General features: G+C 41.6%; 1 protein-coding gene across 1 annotated transcript in view; it reads right to left on the reverse strand.

The window, feature by feature from the left end:
• Positions 1–23,949, reverse strand: part of LOC148043642 (VPS10 domain-containing receptor SorCS1-like) — a 596,751-nt gene extending 572,802 nt beyond the window's left edge. Inside the window, exon 1 of the mRNA XM_087726087.1 lies at positions 23,188–23,949. Within this exon, the coding sequence (XP_087582213.1) occupies positions 23,188–23,949 (762 nt within the window). The remainder of the gene's footprint in view (positions 1–23,187) is intronic.
• Positions 23,950–24,436: the final 487 nt, after the last annotated feature.

The raw sequence follows: 24,436 nt of genomic DNA on the forward strand, positions 1-24,436 counted from the left end.
ATTAACACTAAAAAGACCATATAAAATGGAAGCAATTCTGTAAAGGAAATCTTAAAGCATATTTTTATATTTTTAGCAAGACAAAAAAATTTTTTTAAAAAAAATGATTAGTTTAGAATGAAAATTTTCACCTTGGAAATAAAAGCCAGACTAATTTAGTTAGTTTTTTACAATACTATGTATAAATCTCCTTTTATTTTTGAAAGCTCAAGATGAAATTCCACTAAAGCAAAGACTGGAGGGCAAACTCTTTGCAACAATAGCATGATTTTCACAGTAAATTTTTGTTTTCACACAAATGATTTTCCTGCTATTTATAAAATATACATAAATATAGCTTACTCTGAAAATATGTTTCAGAACTGAAATTCAGGAACTGTTATTATAATTCAAAAACACTGTCATAATGATTCTATAATATTACATATGTTGGATCCCTTAATGGAGGTGAAAGTCTAAGGTGACCAGACGTCCTGATTTCAGCGGGACAGTCACGATTTCTAACAATTTGTCCCGTGTCCCGGGGCATTTTTAAAAAGTCCCGATTTTCTGGCTTCATGTTGAAAGCCCAGTGGATTTGCTTAAGAAATCCTAACTGGAGCAAGACAAAAGACACCCTGTCTAATCCCTCTCTCTGTCTCAGTACTTTCATTGAAGATATTAAAACATTAAAGCAAGAAAACGGACCCCCCCGCGCCCCTTTTACTCATTTTATAAGAAAAAATGACCTAGTACCATAGAGCTCCAGGAAATACTTGGCTAGAGAGTGTTACTTCCTGGATTTTCCGGAGGGGAGGGGCACGGAGGTTGGAGGTCGGCTGGTGTGGAAAAAATGGTGGCAAAGTTTCTTTGAAAAATATTTCCCTGACTAATTTCACCATTTCAATTTGCTCAATTCTTTGTATTAACATCTACATCATTCTGGATTGACTTGGAGTGCTCACTTGTGCCTGCTAGTATGTGAGCTGGGTTTTTTTCTTTTATTTTTTTAATGTATTTTAAAATAATATTTTATTTATTGTGCATAGGATTTTTTAAAATTCTGTGTGGATTCTTTTTTTAAATTGTCTTAGACTATTTAAAAAAAGATTCTATCCAAAATAAATTGAAGTGAAACCATTTTTAAAAATTCTATACACAATACTTTGAAATATATTGTGCAAAGAAAGAATAGTTTGAAATGTTTTACTTCAATTTATTCTGTGTGGATTCTTTTTTTAAATTGTCTTAGGCTATTTAAAAAAAGATTCTATCCAAAATACAAAATGCCAGCTGCAGTTATTCACTTAAGAACTGTGGCAAGAAAGGTGGTATAATGGGCTTAGTGACCAAAGTTACAATGGTGTTGAAAAAAGTGACTGATGACCATTTTTCACACTTAGCGACCATTTTCACACTTAGCGACCGTTGCAGCATCCTCATGGTCACGCGATCAAAATTTTGATGTTTGGCAACAGATTCGTATTTATGATGGTTTCAGTGTCCTGGGGTAATATAATCACCTTTTGACAAAGTCAAATGGGGAATCCAGATTTACATACGCTACTAACTTATCAGCTGCAGTTACTCACTTAAGAACTGTGGCAAGAAAGGTGGTATAGTGACCAAAGTTACAATGGCATTGAAAAAAGTGACTGATGACCATTTTTCACCCTAACAACCATTTTCACACTTAGCGACCGTTGCAGCATCCTCATGGTCATGTGATAAAAATTTTGATGTTTGGCAACAGATTCGTATTTATGATAGTTTCAGTGTCCTGGGGCCATATAATCACCTTTTGACAAAGTCAAATGGGGAAACCAAATTCACTTATGCTACTAACTTATCAGCTGTAGTTATTCACTTAAGAACTGTGGCAAGAAAGGTGGTATAATGGGCTTAGTGACCAAAGTTATAATGGCATTGAAAAAAGTGACTGATGACCATTTTTCACACTTAACGACCATTTTCACACTTGCAGTATCCTCATGGTCACGTGATCAAAATTTTGATGTTTGGCAACATTTACAATTTATATTTGTAAATTGTAGTTATATTGAAATAAAAATATATTACAATACTATTTTTGCGTTATATGAAAAATTTTGTTGCTCCGTATACATTTTTTAATCAAGCCCCCCCCCCCCTCCCGGTCAAAGGTGTCCCTCTGTACCAATCTGAAAATCTGGTCACCTTATGAAAGTCTTAGTCTAACCCATTTTTTGTGCGGCACCAACATAATAATGATTCACTATAATATTCCACATTTTACCATTGTCTACACTGTTCTCTACTACATACTTTACTGACAATTTGCAGGTAGTCCTGAATTATGTGAGCAATAATCAGTACCTTCCCAACCACTCATTTATCTTACTAATTGATGGGATGTGTTAAGAATCTCCATTATGATGAAGATGATTATGATGTGTGTGTGAGGGAGAGAGAGGGGGGGAGGGAGGGAGGGAGGGAGGGAGGGAGAGGGAGAGGGAGGGAGGGAGAATGAACTAGTTTTTCAATCCATTTTACAACAGTGAAGCTGTTCTAGCCAATTCATTAATTTACTTTTCAATTCTCTATAACATGATTAATTAAAACTCAACCAAGTCAAGCCCACTGATAAAATTAATAAAAAGCTTATTAGCACTCATGCATTCATTTTGATTTAAGTGTTTCTATTAAATATTAGTTTATTGCTAACTATATGCTGAGACAGAAAATAAAATCCAATCTGTCTTGCTGCCACAACAGAAGCAAAATACAAGGACTGAAAGGCCCCTTTCGTTCCATCAGTTCAATTGCCAACATACAATAAGAACTGGAGTCTGCATTCATTCATTTTGGTGAACTCAAGAACATAATTAATAATTAAACATGGGCAATGCATTTCATTCCAGTTCAAATATTCTCACACCAATCTTATACCTTTTACACCTGCAAATACTGGGTTTCTTTTTCAAGAAGAAGAAAATAGAAGGAGGAAGGTATGTTGGATATGTTCAGTGGCTTAAGTTATTTGGAAAAATAATAGAGGCAGGAAATAAATAAATAAATAAATAAATAAATAAATAAATAAATAAATAAATAAATAAATAAATAAATAAATAAATAAATAAAATAATAAAATAAATAAAATACCCGTATATACTCGAGTATAAGCCGACCTGAATATAAGCCGAGGCACCTAATTTTACCCCAAAAAGCTGGAAAAGTTATTGACTCGAGTATAAGCCTAGGGTGGGAAATGCAGCAGCTACCGGTAAATTTCAAAAATAAAAAATCAGTGTTATTTGAAACTCAAAGTTATGTTTATTCAAGGGACCCGCTTAATTAAAGTGTTCTATAATATCAGTATGACTTATAATACTGCAAGTCTGCAATATTAAAATACTTGTATAGGGGATCCCCCGAAGAGATCAAATCACAACCAGTATGCCACCTTCTTGGTATATTGTTTTTATTTTTGTTGTGGATGGGTTTGAAGGGATCACAGGAGCCATGGGATAGCCAGTAAGATGGACTTTATTATACATAAGCAAGGTGACAGCGATTCAAATTCTAACAGATCGCGCCCCAGTATTTATAAGACATGTAACAACCCAAATAACCAATCAGAACCAGATACTGCACAGCAACTGCTGCTGCAGTACCTTGGCCAATCAGAGGAGACTAACTGCTTCTTGGAGGCTAGCAACAGCCTCTAATGCCCCTAGGCCAATTAGGGCTCAGCAGAGTGGTTGCTGGCCCTTTTCAATGTATCTGAATACACAACACCCCTTTCCCCCAGATTAGTTGATGGGGGGAGGTGGAAGACACCCAATTATAACAAGCAACTTTGAGATTTACATTTGCATTATCCCCCAGGTTAAGAGAATTATTTTTATTAATACATTTCAACAGCAGTTCCCCCAATTTAATTGATTCATCCCAACAGCAGTTCTTTAAATGAACTATTACCAGTGTGTGCGTGGTTTACTTTAAGAAGCAATTCATATTTCACTCCTCCCCCTTCCCTCCAGCTAATTTATTCACATTACGTTACGTTTCTCCTTCTCTCCAGCTAAGTACACTTTATTATTTATTAGCTCACTTTATTCTTTATTAGCTCACTTTTCCCAAGTTCTCAATTCACATTCCTCCCTTTCCCCCCAGCTAATTGTTTGCATTACGTTTCTCCAGTTAATTTGTTTGCATTACATTTCTCCTTCCCTCCAGTTGCTTTACACAATTCACATTTGCATTTCTCCCTTTCCCTCCAGCTGCTTTACTCAATTCACAATTGCATTTCTCCCTTTCCCTCCAGCTGCTTTATTCACATTTTATTTTATTTAGTTTAAAATTCCCCCCTCCTTTACAGCGCATGCCCAACAGACCCCAAAGAGTTTTTTTCAGTCCTGGCTTGCAGAAAGGTCCTGGAGGCGGCTCGCGGCTTGCTGATAGCTTTCACGGAGGTGGGGACTGGCCGGGCAGCATGGAGATAGGTGAGGCAGGCAGGAGGGATTCCAGGCCCCTGGACGCAGCTAAGACAGCTGAGGCAAGACAGCGCGGAGGTCTTGGAGGAGCGTTGAGAGAGGCTCCTTGGCTTCCCGCTGGGAAACAGGCTCGCGGGGAGGCAGGGAGGGGCGGCTTTCCCTCAAGGCAGAGAACGGAGCTAGCAGGCAGCACAGGAGGGAATGACAGCTTCCCTCCCAGCATCGGGAGGCTTTGGCCGGAGGAGAGGCACAGCGGCAAGGCTCGGGGAGGCCGTTGAGGCAGTCCATGAGAAAAATATACAAACAACATCACTGGACTGTGGAGTTTGGAAGGGGTAGGGAAGAGCGGCGGGGCTGGCGGTGGCCGGCGATGGCAGGCTGGTTCGCCTCCTCCTCCTCCAACAGGCAACAGCACTGCCGGATCCAGTTGTAGACTCGAGTATAAGCTGAGGCGGCTTTTTTCAGCCCAAAAAGTGGGCTGAAAAACTCAGCTTATACTCGAGTATATACGGTAAATAAATTCAAAATGCATTCCATGTTATGTTAAGCAAATGAAAATTGATATACATTCCAGATAAAATTTTCTATCAGTTAGCAATATTTAATGAGGGGTTCATTTTGTCAACCGGTCATATAAATAAAATCTATAGGTAAAATGTACAACACTGAATCCAATTTTGGGCATACTTAGAACCTTAACAACATGCTGTAACTGGTATTGCTGGTGTAGAAGTTCTTACTCAAGGCAATTGGGGTGAGTGTGCTCAAACACAAAATGAAAAATGCTAGATGTGGCTCCAAAAATAAAAAAATATGGTTAGAATAATGTTTGTTATTGTTGTTGTTTTGGAAGAACTGTATTAGAAAAGGGCCACACACTCTTTCTATAGTAACAACTTCACTTCTAAAACTTGTTAGCTTATTAAACATGGGCCCACATGAATAAAGTCCAAATGTATTTCCAGCATGTTTATAATATATGAAAAATGGTGTATTCAAAGTATACCTTAAATCAAAAGAAAAATCCCAACAATTTTCTTTTCTTGGTTTTCATCTTGTTTTAACAGGAATTTGTATTTATGAACCTAATTATAAGATATTAAAGTTCTAATGGATATTAAAAACCAGGCTGACATAAACTGTTTGCAAGGTATTTGCATACATAGTTAGCAGGTAGCGGAATCTCTGTGATAAATAGAATGATATTCTTCAAACACTAAAAATCCCATGTTTGTTATAATCATACCCATAACTTATGTCATTCCAACCAACATATTACTATGTTTTTTTGTTGAGTGATGCTACAGAACATAATAGCAAAGCATTTTATTCTTTATATACTGTGCCCCTTTCCCCAACCTCTATATATGTACAGAGCTACTCAAAATTCAATTCTATCAGTTGCATTTCCTTCTTGTACTTTATAAGGTTTTTCAAATCTGAAATAAGCTCACAGACTTTGGGTCTTTCCCTACTGCTAAGTTGAAGGGCTGCTCTCATATTTCAGCCAACAGAGTATTAATAATATTATATTAGCAGGATATTTGCTATATTCATTCATTCCCAATCCTAGACTTCACTCCACTGCCTCTATTACCTGTCACTGAAGTCAGGAAATGAACAACAAACCTAACGGGTTTTATACACCTTGATGCTGTTCTGATGATGCTGAAATAAACATAGCACTAGTACAAATGAAGATAATTTATTCATGAGTTGGGAACGATATGAACACAAATCATGGGAATGTGACAAAAAATTGTGGCCTGAACACATCATTCTATAATTAGATTTTAGTATATAAAGACACTCTGAGCCTCTTCTGTAAAGTAGAACGTGTTTACCACACAACAACTGAACTTTCCAGGTAACCATTTTTATTCTTTGGTCATAACAAGTGCAAATGATACTAGTTATACTTTATAGCTGATCTCTTAACATTAGTTTATCAGATCATCAAGGTATTTAAGGCATCTAAAGTTGATATAAACACTTATCTAATGAAGACTTCAGGGAATCTATCAACAATTTTCCAGCAATAGTTGTCTTATTTTACAGAGGACAAGTCTTTATTTAATGGGCTTCACAATTCAAGTCAGATTTCAATATAAGGTTATGGATAAGAACTTTGAAGGCTAATATTCATAACTGAGTACCTGTCAGTGACGGCGAACCTTTCTGTCCTTGCATGCTGAAAATGTGTGTGTACACATGATAGCACCCCACACCCACACCCACAATGCAATGCACACCACCCACTTGCACATGTGCGTGTGACACCCCCCGTGAGAGCATGCTTGTATGACCCATCCCCCACCCTGGGGGACAGTTTTCACCCTCCCCAGACTCCAAAGGCTTTTTTCAAGCCAGGGAGGGGGAAACAGGGCCTCCCGGGCTCCGGAGGCCCCCCCCCCAGAGGTTGGAAACACACCTATTTTTGGAACCAGGAAACTTCACATAGAGCCTCCAGAGCAATAGCAATAGCAATAGCAATAGCAGTAGACTTATATACCGCTTCATAGGCCTTTCAGGCCTCTCTAAGCGGTTTACAGAGAGTCAGCATATTGCCCCCAACAATCTGGGTCCTCATTTTACCCACCTCGGAAGGATGGAAGGCTGAGTCAACCCTGAGCCGGTGAGATTTGAACCGCTGACCTGCTGATCTAGCAGTAGCCTGCAGTGCTGCATTTAACCACTGCGCCACCTTGGCCCGGGTGAGGCCATTTTCAACCTCCAAGAGGATCGAGGAAAGTCTCTGGAAACTGGGGAGGGTGGAAAAGGGAACTTTTGGGCCTATCGGAAGTTCAGAAACAGACTGTTTCTGGCTTCCGGAGGCCTCAGCAGCCCGGGAGATTTTATTTATTTGGTATTTATTGGACATTTATAGGCCACCCTTTTCCTTGAGGGGACTCAGGGCGGCTTACAATCAAATCCCTTTGATTTGATTGTAGGAGGAGGTTCTCCTCCTATCTCTTGGTAGGAGAGATAGGAGGAGGTTCTCCCCCTATCTCTCGGACAGATCGCAGTCGGTGTTGGTGGGGGGGCAGAGATGCTGTTTTCATCCTCCCCAGGCTCCAAGAAACCTCCAGAACCTGGGGAGAGTTACAAACAGGACTTCTGAAACTTCCATTTTTCACCTTCCCAAGCTCTGAAGGCTTTCCTGGAGCTGGAGGAGGTCCTCCAGAAGAAGGAAACAGTCTGTTTCCGAACTTCCGATAGGCCTGGAAATTCCGTTTTTCACTCTCCCCAGGCTCCAGAGGCTTTCCTCGAGACTGGGGAGGATAAAAACAGCCTTTCCCAGCCCTCCAGAGAAGCCGAAAATCAGCTGGCCAGCACACGCATGTGCGCTGGAGCTGACAAATGGCAATGGCTTGCGTGCCTGCTGAGATGGCTCCACGTGCCACCTGTGGCATGTGGACCTAGGTAGTAGATTGATACAGGTGCTAAGTACAGCATTTATTTCTAAATATACATCTATGCATATATATTAAGACTGGTAATTCTTGTTAAACAGACATCCTATTTCATTCTATTTTGGGGGCAATGTGTTTCCGTTTTGGGCATGTACAATATAGAAATTACCTGCTGAGAAAATAAGTACATTAATTTTAAGAGTTGTAAACTAACATTGGTTAGAAGAAACCCTTTTTACTTGTTCTTCAGTGGCTGTCAATTCTCGTACATTCCCATTTTTGTAGGGTGATTTATACAATAGGTATCCTATTATACATAAGCCTAAGCACATGAGAATGTGAAAGCACCCATGCCACTTCTCACTAGCATGCCTTTATTGCACAATAAATTAAAATTAAAATGTTTAGTTAATTTTGGACCCGAATACAAATACATTTCCTGCAAAAGTTATCTCTGACTTAAAAGAGTAAAGAATTTAAAAAGTTTTTAATGCTAAAATACCATGATCCATTTAGTCTCACAAAATCTGTAGTATTACTCTCAAATATCAATGTAAGCTAACACACACCATATGACATTTAACAACTTCTTCTTTTGTTTGTTCCCATATTCTGATATTCAGAAGCCTCATGCCTCTGAGCACTGAACACAGTTTAATCATTTACTATCTATCTTTTCTCAGTTAAAGTTGGACTGTAACATATTTTTGAATATGCAAAATCCACAAGCCTGATTTAAGCTCTTGTTTTACAAGCAATCAATAAATCCAAAGTTCAACTCCTTTAAAATCAATCTATGTTACAAATTTCAAACAGAGAAATTGCATATTTAATTCCATGCAATCTCAACATATTCATCTGCCCAGCTAAATAAGGTTTAACTTATTTTGGATGATATTTCTTAAAATATAAAGTTTGTAATCTGAACGTGCTCCTAAGTAAGGCATTGTCATAAGAGGCAGAAAGAACAATACACTGATAAGTTACATGGTAACAATTATCTTCATTCTTAATGTGTACTAGGATAGTGGGTTATGGCTGAAGTAACTGAGGCGGAGGCAGAAATAAAAGGCTAACAAGTTTATTCCTGAACGTAACACGCTAACAAATGGAACCGGCTTGAGACAGGAACAGCACAGCTTCTCATCTGACAGCTCCCTTTTTATACTCGGGGCTGTCAGATGGTAAGCCAATCAGCTGTCGATTATCTCCCGCCATTACACAACTTTGGTGAGCATGCTCAGAACATGACACTCCTTCCCACCACGTTCGCGCAGGCGTAGTCTTGCAAGTAGGCCGGGCGCCGCCGAACCCGGCTGAACAGCGTGGCCCTCTTTTGACATCTGGGGTGGACGGACAACTTCCTGAGGAGTCGGACTCTCTGGATGGTGGCAGCGCGGCACACAGAGGCAACCAGGGATGGACCGGCTCCCCCGATAAGTCATCGTTTTGCACTTCTGGGCCGGCTGCGTGATCATTCACAGGGGCTGCGTGTCTGGGCGCGGTGCCGTTCTCCCTCTGGGGCTGGGCAGGCTGCTCCGCTGGGTTCCGTCTGGCCCGCTAGTGGTCGCAGTGGCGCCGCCACACTTGGCCATCGTCCAGCTTCACCCTTTAAGAACAGGGCCGGGTCTGGTCAGTCACAATGCCCAACAGCCACAAAGGATGGCCTACATAATTTCTAGCATATACTGCTTCCCCCTGGGTGAAAGACCGGGTCCCCCCAGTGGAGCCTAAAGGTTTGACGGTTGAGTAATTAGGGTGCAGCCTATCAAGGGCGGTCCGAAGACGGTGGCCCATCAATAGCTCTGCGAGGCTCACGTTAGTGGTTGGGCAAGGCGTAGTATGATGGGCCAGCAAGAAAACATTGAGGCGTTTCTGCCAACTCGCTGGGCCCATCTTGGTGAGGGCCTCCTTGGAGGAGCGAACCATGCGCTCTCCCATACCATTGCTAGCTGGGTGGAAAGGAGAAATTAACGCATGCCGAACCTCCAGAGAGGCTAGGAACCCTTTGAACTTGGCGGACATCAGCTGTGGTCCGTTATCGGACACCAGCACGTCCGGGATCCCATGAGTGGCGAATAACCTCCTGAGGGCCCCTATCAGTGCGTCTGCAGTGGTAGATGGCATCCTAACAACTTCCAACCATTTGGAAAATGCATCTACCACAATGAGGAAGACCTGACCTTGGATGGGGCCCGCAAAATCAATATGCAAACGGGAACATGGTGAGCTAGGCTGTTCCCATTCCCGCAGCTCCGCTCTAGGCGGAGCTGCCTGCGAGCGCTGAAATTGGGGGCACCGTGAGACATGGTTGGTGATGTCCTGATCTAGCTTAGGCCACCATAGGTAACTATGGCCTAATGCCTTCATTCATACAATACCGGGATGGGCGCAGTGCAGCTTCTAAAGGACTGCGGCCTGTAACAGGGGGTGGGACAATGACCCTATGGCCCGATAACAGACAGCCATTCTGTACAGAGAGCTCCGGCAGGCGAGTCTTGTATGGAATGAAATCTGGCCCTACGCCCTCCTTAGGCCACACTCTCTTCACCCAATCTAAAACCCAGGAGATTACCTGGTCCTTTGCGGACAGCCGGGTGATGTCAGCAGCCGTGACTGGCAGGCCAAGGTCTTCCACCAACAGCACAGAAGAACCTGGCACAGGGTCTTCCAGTGCGTCGGGCAGGGGGCATCTACTGAGGGCGTCAGCGTGGGCAATCTGCTTACCCAGCCGGTGGAGAAGGACATAGTCATAAGTGGCAAGGAACAAAGACCACCGGGTTATACAAGGGGACATCACCTGTGGAGCTTGCCTGTCCCCAGCAAACAGCCCGAGGAGTGGTTTGTGATCGGTGACAATCTGGAACTGGCAGCCGTAGAGATAGTGATGGAACCGCCGGACCCCGGCCACAATGGCAAGGGCTTCCTTGTCAATTTGCGCGTAGTTTCGTTTGGCCGCGGAGAGGGTTCTGGAGAAAAATGCCACCGGGACCTCTGTGCCATTTGGTAACTGGTGGCACAGGACCGCACCGACTCCATACTGGGAAGCATCAGAGGCCAGCAGCAGGGGCAAGTGTTCATTATATTGGGCAAGCACAGCATTTGACACCAGCAGCTGTTTTACCGCCGCGAAAGCGGCGGCTTCTCTGCGGCCCCAGACCCAAGGAGTTTTCAGGTCCAACAGGTGGTGGAGTGGTTCAGCCACCGAGGCCTTGTGGGGCAGGAACATGGCATAGAAATTAAGCAGTCCAAGGAAGGCTTGGAGTTCAGCTCTCGTGGCCAGAGTAGAAGCCTCCAAAATAGCTTTGGTTTTGGATGCAGTGAGATGGATGCCCTTTGCATCCACAAGGAACCCTAGAATTCAACCCGGTCTACAGCGATCTGGCATTTTTCCCACTTGACTTTCAGTCCCATTTGTTGGAATTTAGTTAACACTGCGCGCAGTCTGAACATACGTTCGGCATGGCAGGAGGCTGAAATTAGGACATTGTCAAAGTACGGGACGACACCACTGAGTCCATGGAGCAACCGCTCCATCAAGCTCTGGAACAAGCCTGGGGCAATGCTGACCCCGAACTGTAACCGGCGGCATTTAAAGGCGCCCCGGTGTGTTGATTGTTTGGGCTTCTGTGGCGGTGGCGTTGACCAGCAGCTGCTGGTACGCCTGGACAAGGTCCAGCTTCGTGAAAATGGAGCCTTCACCCAAGGTGTGAAGCAGATGCTGGACCACCGGCACAGGGTAGGCATTGGATGGCAGCACGCGGTTGATGGAGCAACGGTAGTCAGCGCAGATCCGGATGCTGCCATCAGGCTTGATTGGCGTGACGATATGAGTCTCCCATCTCGCATGGTCCACTGGCTCAAGGACCCCTTGCGAGATGAGCTTGTCCAGCTCTGTGTCCACTTTAGGTTTGAGGGCAATTGGCACTCGTTGCAGCTTCTTACGGATGGGAGGCACTGATGAATTGAGGTTGAAGGCTACAGGCGTGCCCTTGTACTGACCCAACTGACTGTCAAACACAGCAGGAAACTCTTTAACTAAACAGTCTAGGTCAGATTGCTGAACACTGTGTATGCCACTGATTTGAAGGCCGAGGGCATCAAACCAGTCCAGCCCAAGGAGACTGGGTAGCACTGCCTCAACAACGATAAGTGGTAGCCTGTCCTCAAACCCTTTAAATTGGACATTAACTTTGCTAGTGCCAATCACAGGGATCAGGTTTCCCTGATAGTCTCTAAGAGTCAGATTGCAGCTGTTCAGGCGGTGCTTCGCGAGCTTCAGAATTAGTCTTTTTATGGTGCTCCAGGACACAATGGAGGTGGCAGAGCCGGTATCGAGCTCCATTTGACACGGAGCCCATTCGATGTGCACCGTCAGTTGGATCTTCTTCTTGATGCTGTGGCACAATTGCCAGTTGATTGATTCATCTCTCGGGGTATTGCGAAGGATTGCGTGACACTCAACCCTTGGTTTCTTAGGTCCCTCCGGCACCCAACGGGGACTTCGACTCTTGGCAGTCTGGAACCCTGGGGCATTCATCAGCTGGGAGGCCCAGCACACTCTGGCAATGTGCCCTCTTCTGCCGCAGCGCTGGCAGAGGGCTTGTCTAAATCTGCATTCAGCTCTTTCGTGGTTGTCTCCGCAACCGATACATGTAGATTTAGGGTTGCCCTTGCCTCTCACATAGCTCTTTTTGTTCGCCTCATTAAGGTGGTTTATGTCCTCCTCCTCCCCTTCAGACTTTGTATCTTCGATTACTTCCCCTTGGTGAACTGCAGCTGTGCAGGACGTTCCCAGGGGGTCAGTAATAGGGGAGGGTTGGTGCTGCTTAATGGCAGCTAAGGAGGTCGAGGCTAGTTCTGTTGCTCGGGCCTCATCTAATGCGGACTGGAATGACAGATCTGCCTTCGCTATGAGACGCCTCTGTAACCTCAAGTCAGGGATGCCACAAACCAGCCAATCGAGTAAGGCGTTATCAAGGTCTCTAACTTCACAATGGAGGGCAGCCGTTCTTAGCACGGCCACATAATTATTGATAGTCTTGCCCTCTTCTTGGTTTCTGCAGTGAAATGAGTGCCGGTGGGCTATTTTGGATGGTGATGGAGCGTAATGGCTCTTGAGTTTTGCCATCAGCACCTGCCATGGAACCACTTTGATGGGGTCTGGGGCTGTGAGAGCCTTTGCTGTGTGGAAAACGCCAGACCCACAAACTGACAGGAAAACCGCACATTTTCTTTCATCAGTTAAGTCAGTGAAGTCGTGCGCGACTAGGAAACATTCGAACCGGGCTATATATGACTTCCAAGTCTCGGAGCCCTGGCTGAACGGCACGAACGCTAGGGTGGCCATTCCTGTCAGAAATCAGCAGCAACATCTCGTCGCGAGTGACAGAGCTCGGTTCCACAATTGTGACTTCAGCTCGCAGTGACCAGTTCTCTCCTGACCTCAGTTCGGCGATCTCATCCTCATCACCAGTAATGTGTACTAGGACAGTGGGTTATGGCCGAAGTACCTGAGGCGGCAGCAGGAATAAAAGGCTAACAAGTTTATTCCCTGAACGTAACATGCTAACAAATGGAACCGGCTTGAGACAGGAACAGCACAGCTTCTCATCTGACAGCTCCCTTTTTATACTCGGGGCTGTCAGATGGTAAGCCAATCAGCTGTCGACTATCTCCGGCCATTACACAACTTTGGTGAGCATGCTCAGAATGTGACAATTCTGAAATCAATTTTGGGTTAGTAATAAACGTAATTTGGAGCTACATTTAAGAATTATTCATAATTTCTCATACTACATAATGTCAAGGATATTAGTTGGTTTATATGAGTATGATAAATTAATCCTCATTAATATGGTTAATATAAAATGAATATTATATAATTTTATATTAAATATCATCTCAATGACAAATAAGTTCTCTTGCTAAATAGCCGCTCACTATAGGAACTGCATTCGGTTTAATCATCTGATAGCACATCAAGCCAATTCTTTCAAAATGTATCAATCATCTTTCCTTAATTCCTTTTCATCACTACAAAGTTATTCTTTGTAGTGATGAAGATATATTCGTAGGGCACCTTAGTGAAGGAAATTACATGTTTAGAAGGTGGACAATACAATAGAGATGTATCTGGAGATGGATTATCACAAAGACAAAACAATTATAGCTGCCATTTGATATAGTTCTGACGCATGAAAAGCCTCTCTGTCAGAAAAACAATTTTCTATTTCAAGGTCTAGTTGCAATTTGTGTTGGTTTATCTCTATTGAAAGTTTTCTGACTCTAAAGTTTGGTTTACTATCAGCCAAATATATGAGAGATTTGTAGAAGAAATGGAACAAGAGACGACGATGCTTCAAATCGTAAAAACGGGCAAGATAGATTTTAAATGGCATTACCTTGGACCTAGTGATGCTTCTTGTACTTTACATATGTATCATGTATTTTTAAACAATTGTATTTTAAAATATAAGTACACACAGAAACCCACACTAATCTGATATTTTTCTCCATCTCAAATGCAAAATTATTTTAAAATAGTCAGTTTGGAGTTGTTTGGCTTCTGCTATAACTGTTTATACAGTATAAAGGAGAAATACTCCAAACTAAAATTGCCTATCATGCTTATCAGAAGTTAACCAACAAACACTAAAAAATTCAACAATATATTTAAACAAAAATGTTGCATTATTACTGACTGGCTTTAGCAATAACTTTGTCTTTGCAACAACAAAAGCATGGAATATTATTTCAATTATTTCTCTAACAAATCAACTTACAATAAAAATATTTTCTCCTGAATCTGATTTCTTTACATGGTTAGCCAGATATTTAACTATAGGTTTTTCTAAAGGTGTAACTTTATTTTTCTGCAGCGTGACTTAATTTATGCCATACATTGGCCAATGCATATGAATATTTATAATATGTACATGTATTTGGCTTTTACATATGATCAATCTTCTTGGAAGGAAGAAGCACACATGTTTTCACTAATTCATTTTTAATAAAATGTTAGAAAGTTACATAGGCTCTAAGCAGGAAATGATATGTGAAACTGTTTGTCAAGAGAGGCCTATGGCTGGAGTTGTCCAATTCTGTGGTTGCTATGGTTCCATCCTTTGTTAATGACTTTCTATTGCTATGTATGAAGACTTGCCTTTTACTTTACCACCTCAGTGTTCAGTAACTATTTTGAGAGGCTATTTACTTAGCTGAGTAGCTGAGTAATTTGTTCCTACAGCCTTAAAGCTTAATTTTAATAATAATACTTTATTTCAAGCATGTAATATAATATTTCATTCATTTTCATGTAATTCTATTAGTCTAGTATGAGGAAGAAAATTATGGGGTGGTTGTTTTTTTTTTAAATTAAGCCTGAGACATATATAATCAAATTTAGACTGTCCTCTAAACAATGATAATTGCACAACACGTGAGTTCTGGAACATGATTATAGCTTCTCACTTAAAACAAAAAAAAGGTCTCAAACACACTGCATCAATCAATGTAAATTTAATTACAAAATAATAAAGTTTAATTATGGGATTAGATTTGAAATTTATTATGATGGGATAAAGCAATGCTCCAGCTTCCCCTTCCTTTGAATTTTCAGTTTCTCTTGGTAAATTGTAATAATAAACCCAATACAAATGAAGTATATAAAAAAGACCCCAGTGATATGGAAATAAACAGTTATGATTATTCATCCTTAATGTTGCCAAACCATACTCCACGCAGATGTCTTAAAAAGAGAAATTTACAAATTTACATCACAAAAAGAAAGGAACTTGAATGTTCCTAGGCCCTAAATTTAGATCCAGAAAAAGTTGCCACTTTTATCTACAAGGTAATGAAGCAGAATTTGGAGGGTTCCCATAAAATCTTGTCAATTACAACTTTCTGCCACTCTGCACTGACCTAGCAGAACACTTACTATCAAATAACATAATGTTCCATACTTTATCTGTATTTTACCACAGTCTAAGGGCAAGCCATATGGCTAGTATAAGAGCTGGCCAAAAAGCAAACTACAATAAAACTACTGCCATGATTGTTCACTAATGAGACTGGTGATTAATGCAATCCTTACTATTTTAAGGTGCAACGATTTAAGGAAAGTGATTGGTGGCTTTCCCTGGCTTTATTTCTTTTCACAAAGAATTATCTATCAGCAGGAGAACAACCATCAATCATTCTCAAATATGGGTAGGATGAGGATGAGTGTAGGCAGGTGACTGAAACATTAGATTTAGTCATGTATCAAATTACCTGAGTAATAAGTTACAGACATGGAAGTGTTTAGTGCCTGTGATGTGTCTGTCTAGTTATCTTCACAAAGAATGGTTGCAGGCACAAAGGAAAGTTGTGCAGTAAAATGGGAGAGAATGATTGGTAGCAGGTCTGTTCCATCTTCAACTAATGCTGCAAGATAATGGCATTGCTAGCAGGGAGTCCTGTTCTATCCCTATGACTGGCAGGACCTAAAAGTAACCTATGGGCAGTCATGAAGCTGTAGAAAAATAGGCAAAATTGTGTCATCATTTCCCACCATAATAATAAACTAATAAAATTATTGTAATGTGAAGTCCTATCTTGGATGACTGAAAACCTGTAGCATATCCGAGACAGTGTCAGAACCAGCGTCACACAGAATATAGCCCTGTTTATAAGTCCACACAGGATCTGGCACATGCTTCGGAAATTATCAGGCATTGTCTGGGCAGATGCCTCTATATAAACCAGGTGTCCAGTCTCTCTTGAAATCCAAGCTAAATTGAAGGGCAAGCCCCATGGAATAAGAGGAATTCATAGTAATATGAAGTACTTATCCTAGATCCTATCCCTGACTGTGTCAGCAACCAGATTGCTCTGTCATTGATTCAGCATGAATCCACCACAAAAATTGTGTCAATGAAAGATAGAAAACAGATTTTTAAAACTGGAAAGACAACTATGATAAGGTTGAAATGAAAGTAACATCATGACAGCATGTCACACAAATGATTAGTGGGACATGTCCATGCAACAATGAGGAGCCCAGAGAGTGCACCTCAAGTTTCAAGCTATCTTCCATCATTTTTTCTTCATCAGAACTCTGCAAATTCTTCAGTGAGGTGTTTTGCTGGCAATTTCTTTTTTTAAGCCCATCTGGGTGACTCCTCAAAGCGGCAGAGTAATTGCTCACAGACTCAATGCACCTGCTTCATAGTTTTTAAAAGGTTATCTGGTCATGTCAGATTCTCCCATGGAATGATTTCACAGTCCATATAGTCACCAGGAGTCAACCTCAATGAAAAAATATTTAGCATTGCTGTTCTTATCAGCCATTGCAGAAGAGAAGTACAGTGCTAAAATTTCATTATCCGGCTTCCAAATGTTCTTTTGCAAAACAGGCTTTGATTTTAATTGCTTATTCTCAAAATACTTTAGAATATTTTTAGAATTTCCTTTGGCTGGCATTTTGAGTTCACATTATTACTTAAAGGTAGAGAAGGTTGTTGATGTTAACACATCTCTCCATCATTTTGCAGCTTCCCTAATTGCCCAGGCTTCCTAAACTGAAAAGACCTCCAAACAGGTATTCTAGCACAACATCTTCTCTTGGGATTTTATTGAAGACTGCATAACAAAATGAAGAAGAAAAAAAAAACATTTACTCAAACCTTTTGACCACTCTACAACTAAAGTAAATGCCAGAAGCCGGGACAATTTCACACATTTGTGAAATGTGGGCGCAACAAAAGCACTTCATTTCATAACCTGGTCTAAGTCAAAAGATTGACATCGCTTGAAAACCTTTGTTGCTAGACACCAAAGGACAGAGGATTTCCCTTGAAACACATGGTTGTCAACAACATGAACAACAGAAATGAGGAAGTGACAAAAGAGGCAATAAATGTACTGGCTGTGTTTGTCTAAGGAGAACATAGGGAAGCCTGGGCAGGGGTATAATAATACCTTGATCATTTTGGAAATACATTGTTTGGGCCTTGTCATGATACAAAAGTGTCTCATTCTACTTTTGTTTGTTAATCAGAGATTTGGACAACTTAAATATAAATGTAGGACATGTAAAATTCCAAACAAGTTTGAAAGCTATGCTTGAATCTGAAAAGTATAAAGAAACAGTTTCTAAAGTATAGCTCTTCTGCTGATGAAAAATATTAAACAATAGTTACTACTTTGTAATGTTATGTTGGATGTCAACATTTAATTGCAAAGGAATATCCAACAGAAAAGCAAATTCAATAACAATACTCATATCCTTCTTTTAACTTTCAATAATTACTACCATTTTTCTGATAGTTGTGAGCCTTTAATGGCTGCACTGCAGCTAAAAATTGAAGATCTAGTCTTGCATATCTTTTATTTCTATTCTGAACTATTATACACAAGTTAAAAAATCAGATCCTTGTTTTAAATCGGAGACCTGATCAATACAGCTTTATTACACTTGTGGCTTCACTTTCCTTCCAAGGATTTCACACACATGCTTTCCTCCATGTGAGAGAGGCTAGTTTGAGTGGGGTGATATTTGCAAAGTTTCATAGCTAAAATGGGCTTTACCACTAGTTTACCACATCGAGAGCTTATGCACTGGAGACAAATTCCTTGTGTGTCCATTCACACTTGGCCAATAAAGAATTCTATTCTATTCTAAATATAAGTTTCTCCAAAAGCAGACTTTCTGGAGACAGTGAAAATAGCTAGTGCTTTTAATATTTACTATTTATGCAACATTCTTGAGAATAGCCAAAAAAGATCCATTCATAGATATTATCACACAAGCTTTTAAAATCCTTCTTAAACATACACATATTCATGAATCTGCCTAATATCACTACAAAAAATTACAGATTAGTTAAATTTAATTTACCAATTTTGAAAGAAAAACTTGGTTTCCTAAACACCTTCATTCCTCTGGTTCCTTTGCTCAATCAAATATTTATTTTAAAACTTAGAGTCAGTTCTACTACTTGTCAATCAATAAATCTAAATGCTTGTTTCTCTACTAAGGACAAATTTCCAAAGCTAACTACTGTGAGTCTCATTATTTCATTAAAATATCTCCTCTTTAATCCAATTTGTCGTATAAACAGCTGTGGTTAATCAGTGATAATACAAATTTATTAAGTTCACCATTAGCCTCTCAATTTCACTACCAATATATAGTGATGGCCATACAACTAAATAGCTTAGAAAAAATTATGATGGATAAAACAATCAAAACAACTAGTCGTGACAGCTATATATGATGTCTTGTAATTGAAGAACTATTCTTCTGAATATCAATTGCTGAGAAACATAAGTGGAGTAATGCAACTGTATTTAGGTCTTGTTGATTTCTAATAGGCACTAGTTCGCTATTATGAGAATCCAAAACTGGGCAAGACAAAAATTTAATCAAATCCAACCTAATTTTTCATATGGATCACGTAAAATCACATATCAAAACAAATCCTGATTTTAATATAAAATATCTTCCAGATGCACTTTGTTCAATGCACCCAAGTATCTTAAAATGCCTGGATAATGAGAATGGCAATTCCATTTTATTTGCATTTAAAAAAGGATAAATGTTGAAGTAAGCAACAATTATTCTGTGGATGGACAACCAGTAAATGGGATTTGAATGTGGACTGACATGGTAAGATATAAAAAAATGCAGATGTGAAGAAGGGAAATAATTCCAGACTGCATCACTGCTGGTGTCACTATGACGTCTGCTACTGTCAAACCAAGTACCGTATTTTCACGACCAAAAGCCGCACCGGATTAAAAGCCGCAGTATCAATTAACGTTAATTTTTTTAACTTTTTCCACATATAAAGCGCACCGGGTTATAAGCCGCACATTTCCCGACGCTTCTGGACATCGCGAGGAGCGGCACGAGGGTTCTTGGCGCTCCGGGGGGCACCGAGGGCGGCTGGGAGGGGCGCGCGGCTTGGTTTCTCCTCCCTGGACGTCGCAGCGGCGGCCCCGGGCTCACCGATCTCTGTGTTTTTCGCATCGGGGCATGCTCTTGCAGCGCGCCCCGATGCGAAAGGCACTGGGATCGGTGAGTTTGGGGCTGCTGCTGCAGCGTCCAGGGAGGAGAAACCAAGCCGCGCGCCTCTCCCAGCTGCTTTCGGTGCTTCCTGGAGCGCCGGGAGCCACAGATGTCCAGAAGCGGCTTTTGGGGCTGGTGGGGATTGGATTTCCGGCTCGGTGGCCCCTGTCGCTTCTGGACGTTGTGGGGAGCCGAGGAGAGTGTGGGGGGGAGCGCGCGGCGGTTCTTGGCGCTCTGGGAGGCGGGAGAGGCGCGCGGTTTGATTTCTCCTCCCTGGACGTCGCCCGATCTCTGTGTTTTTCGCATCGGGGCGTGCTGCAAGAGCATGCCCCGATGCGAAAAACACGGGGATCGGCGCCCAGGGAGGAGAAACCAAACCGCGCGCCTCTCCCGCCTCCCAGAGCGCCAAGAACCGCCGCGCGCTCCCCCCCACACTCTCCTCGGCTCCCCACAACGTCCAGAAGCGACAGGGGCCACCGAGCCGGAAATCCAATCCCCACCAGCCCCAAAAGCCGCCTCTGGACATCTATTGCAGTCGCGAGGAGCAAAGCAGCTGGGAGATCTTTTTCCACATATAAAGCGCACCGGGTTATAAGCCGCACTGCCGATTTTGGATCAAAATTTAGGATTTTTAGTGCGGCTTATGGTCGTGAAAATACGGTATGTAATTTATGGTTGTAGACACAAAACAACTGCTCAACAATTGATGCAAAACTCAGCTTTAGTTTTGTTGCATAAATTAAACCTTTTACATTGTCCCGATTGCCTAGATGCAACTGGACAACAATGAATTTTATTTTAAAATCTTGAGAGATTGTAGGCAACATGTCACTTTAACTTCAGAAACAAGATCATTTAAGATTGTAATAGATATTCCAAAAGGCTTTTCTTCAGCCAAACAGAATGACTCAGCACTGTTTTCATTTTATTCACTGAGAAACCATTTAAGGAATAGCTGAAACCCTCCATTCTACATTATTCACACAACACTGAATATCTAGTGAACAAATATACAACTAGAAAAGGAAAGACTGATATCTTCTATGTAGGAATACCTCTAAACACTTCATGCATTAAAGGACACAGTCAAATTAATTGAAGAACTTCCCTACACCCCCACCCTCTGGAAATGAGCAATGAAGAGAAATAAGAAATTTGGAAAATTATAACCCTAATGATCAGAATTATAGCTTGTTTTAATGTAAAGTGCACACAAAATCTTCTGTTCTTCAAGAATTTATTCTACTTTTAAGTTGCAAGATACGAAGACATTTCTTGTTTAAGCAATGACAAACTTGATCTATAAGCTTTAGAAGTCTGCAGTTCAAGGTGGATTGATTTTAATGGATTTGTTTCAGACATTTGATAGCCAAAATGAGTAAGAAGGGGAAAGGTCCTATAAACCTACAAGCAAAGCAGGATTTTTGCTTGTATGGTTTGATTTAAAAAGTTTTTGAATAGCTTATGAGATTACAGTTTAGTCAATGAAATCTAACTCCTCTAAAAGTGCTGATGACATCCATATGAATACTAAATAATTGCAGTAAAATTAATATTTTTTAACATTACTTTCATACAAAAAGGGATTTATGGCAGTGGTGAAATTCAATTTTTTTTACTACCTGTTCTGTGGGTGTGGCTTGGTGGGTATGGCAGGGGGAGGATACTGCAAATTCTCCATTCCCATCCCATTCTGTGGCCAGTCAGAGGTGGCTTTTGCCAGTTCTCCGAACTACTCAAAATTTCCGCTACCAGTTCTCTTGTCAGAACCTGCTGAATTTCACCCCTGCTTTATGGTCAGATAGCTAACTTCTCCATTTTTACAATAAGCAAACTGACAATAGAAATAAAGGAGCAAAGAAGACTGTGAAAAATTATATATCCCTGAATAAGATTAAACTTTTACTTCAATTTTGGGGGGTTTGGTATTTTTTTATTTGTCTCCCTTTAATTTCTTCTAGAAGGCTAACTCTGATGTTATTATATGGAGCGCTCCAGTCTGCATTATCCTAGTGTTCCCTAAAAAGTTCTTCCAAAAAAACAAGATTCTAATTGCAAAACACTGATGTTAAACAAGTAGTTAAACTATTCATTTGGATTGAGCTTCATTACAGCAGCACAGGACACCTTAGAAAGCTAGAATTACTTTTTGTAAAGATACTTATAAGGTAAGAGTTAGATTACCAGACATACAGAACAGAGAAAACATCTCACTGGAACAATAGGGATAAACCCAAGAACAACAGGTAAGAGAAAACTCTACTTTTCCAACCAAATGCAGAGAGACAGCTAAAGGCAGATACTGAGCCTTGACCCAGAAACCTATGTTCTTTTAAGGAATTTGAGGGAATGGGAAATGAATCAGGGGCAGCCTAAAGGAGATTATAACAGTAGATAAGTCTCTAATCACCGCTGACCCTTAATGATCTTTTATTGTAGGTGATATTCTCTCTTAAATGAAAGCTAGGGAAATAATGAACTGGTGACACTACACAGACGAGAAACACTTCCTGATCTAGTGTCCCAGCACCAGGAACACAAGTGTATATACACTTTCTAAAAGCAGCTTATATCCTGAAGTTTGGAAGTGTAAAAAGGAAAAGAAAAGATTGGCTTATTCATGGACAGAAATAAAGATAAATCTCTTCTGAACAGGAATGGATAGAAAGAACAAAAGAGTATCAATCAGTACACACTACTCAGCTTCAACTCCTAACAGGATGTTTTACACATTTCCATTGCTCATCCTTAAATGGTATGTGAAATGCTTTTTAAAAAACTTTTGCTTTGCTTATTCCATACTAGGTCTCACACACACTTTTATCCCAATAATCTCAGAAAGCCTTAGTCTAGCCAAAGATTTAAAAAAAAAGTACATTGCAATCCAAGGCAGTACCAAGCAGAGCCAGGAAACTTTCTGATTGGAAAAGGAAACCCTTAGAAACCACTTCAGATACAACTAACATAAGATTGTAAAAAATAAAAATAAAAAAGAGGGAGAAAAAACTCTTCCAAAAGGAACCAATACTACTACTACTGTTATGAATAATTGCTGTTGCATTCTTCATCATCATCATCATCATCATCATCATCATCATCATCATCATCATCATCATCATCTCCAACACAGAGGAAAGGGAAAGCAGCGGGCTACATCTTGCTAGAAAGCAAACAGCAGGGAAGGATTTAATGCTTGCTGGGAGAGCGCCATCTCCCTGTCCTGTGCACTGTGGTCTGTTGCTTAATTGTTATGGCTACTCACACTGCTGTTGTGGCCCGACCAGTGCACCATGGCTTGGTTATGCGCCGAATCTCCAGTGAGAGCAAAGGTCGTGCTTGTCAATTTGAGTTCTTCCTGTCGGAAGCGCGTGGCTTTTGCCAGCAGTTGCTCCGACGCTGCCCGCGCCCTGCTCTCCAGCGGCGCGTCTCTTTCAGCCGGAGCTCCTCTGGGTTTCCGACTCGACCGCCTAGTCCGATTGTGCCGGTTATTCTTTCTTCGCCGGCTCAGGAGCGTCGATCCGGATCTCCGGCTGGCCTCCGAACTGGCCCCTCGACGCCCTCCGCTTCCCGCTGGAAACAGAGCGGCAGCCGAGGCTAACTTTTTGCGGGTGGGCCTGCCAACATCCGGAGGAGAGTGTCTGGGTCGGATCGGGGAAAATTCTTGCAGATCGCCGGTTACTTTGCTCGGTCCCATCCAACCCTTTGATCCCATGCCGACACGTTTCTCCCCGACAGAAGCAGCCGAGATCGGACTGCCGGCATCCGCCGCCTCTTGCCTGCGATTCGCGGGCTCCTCACCTCTTTTATCCACAGGTATCTCTCCGGCCCCATCGCCTCCTCGTGCCGTCCTCAAGTTCATTAATAATCCTCGGGCTGGTGGCTGCGGCTGTAGCTGCACCTGCCAGCGGCACGATCGGCAAGTGATGTCTGCTCCGATAAAGCCAAAAGTAAGGATCAAAAGCCAGGTCCGAGCGGCGAGCAAAGCGAAATGCCACCCTGGGTACCAGCTAGTAACTTTTCCCATTTCCCGGAAAGCGGTTGGGGAAAACAAAAAAACAAAAAAAGCAACGCTGATTTGAGGAAAAGGGCAAATGAACAAAAACAGAGCGCAAATCGAAAGGGGGACGCTGCAGATGTTTTAATTGTTTTGAATTATTATTTTTATAATAAAAGATGCCAATAACTCCACTGAAGTTTCCGACTCTGGCGTATTTGAAGCAGATAGAAAAAGGGAAAACGGTGCTCTTTCTTTTTTTCTTTCTTTCTCTTTCTTTTTTCTCTTTCGGATTCCCGCCCCCCCACCACCACCAAAAGACTGGCGTTGCTGATCGGGCTTTTGATGGAAGGGAAAGCCACAACCACGGGGGGAGGAGCCGATTTAAAGAGAACGAGCAAGGGAGAGGGCGCGCCTCCCGCCAACGCACCCTGGCTAGTAAAGGCTGGTGCTTGCTTGGGTAGCAGTCGCAAAATCGCCTATCCGCTTGTTCCCCCCCGCCTTCTTTCCCGGCGCT

This window comes from Thamnophis sirtalis, unplaced genomic scaffold (assembly GCF_051295495.1).
Source record: "Thamnophis sirtalis isolate CommonGarterSnake01/CBP01778 unplaced genomic scaffold, rThaSir2_p1.2 scaffold_11, whole genome shotgun sequence".
NCBI classification, from domain to species: domain Eukaryota; kingdom Metazoa; phylum Chordata; class Lepidosauria; order Squamata; family Natricidae; genus Thamnophis; species Thamnophis sirtalis.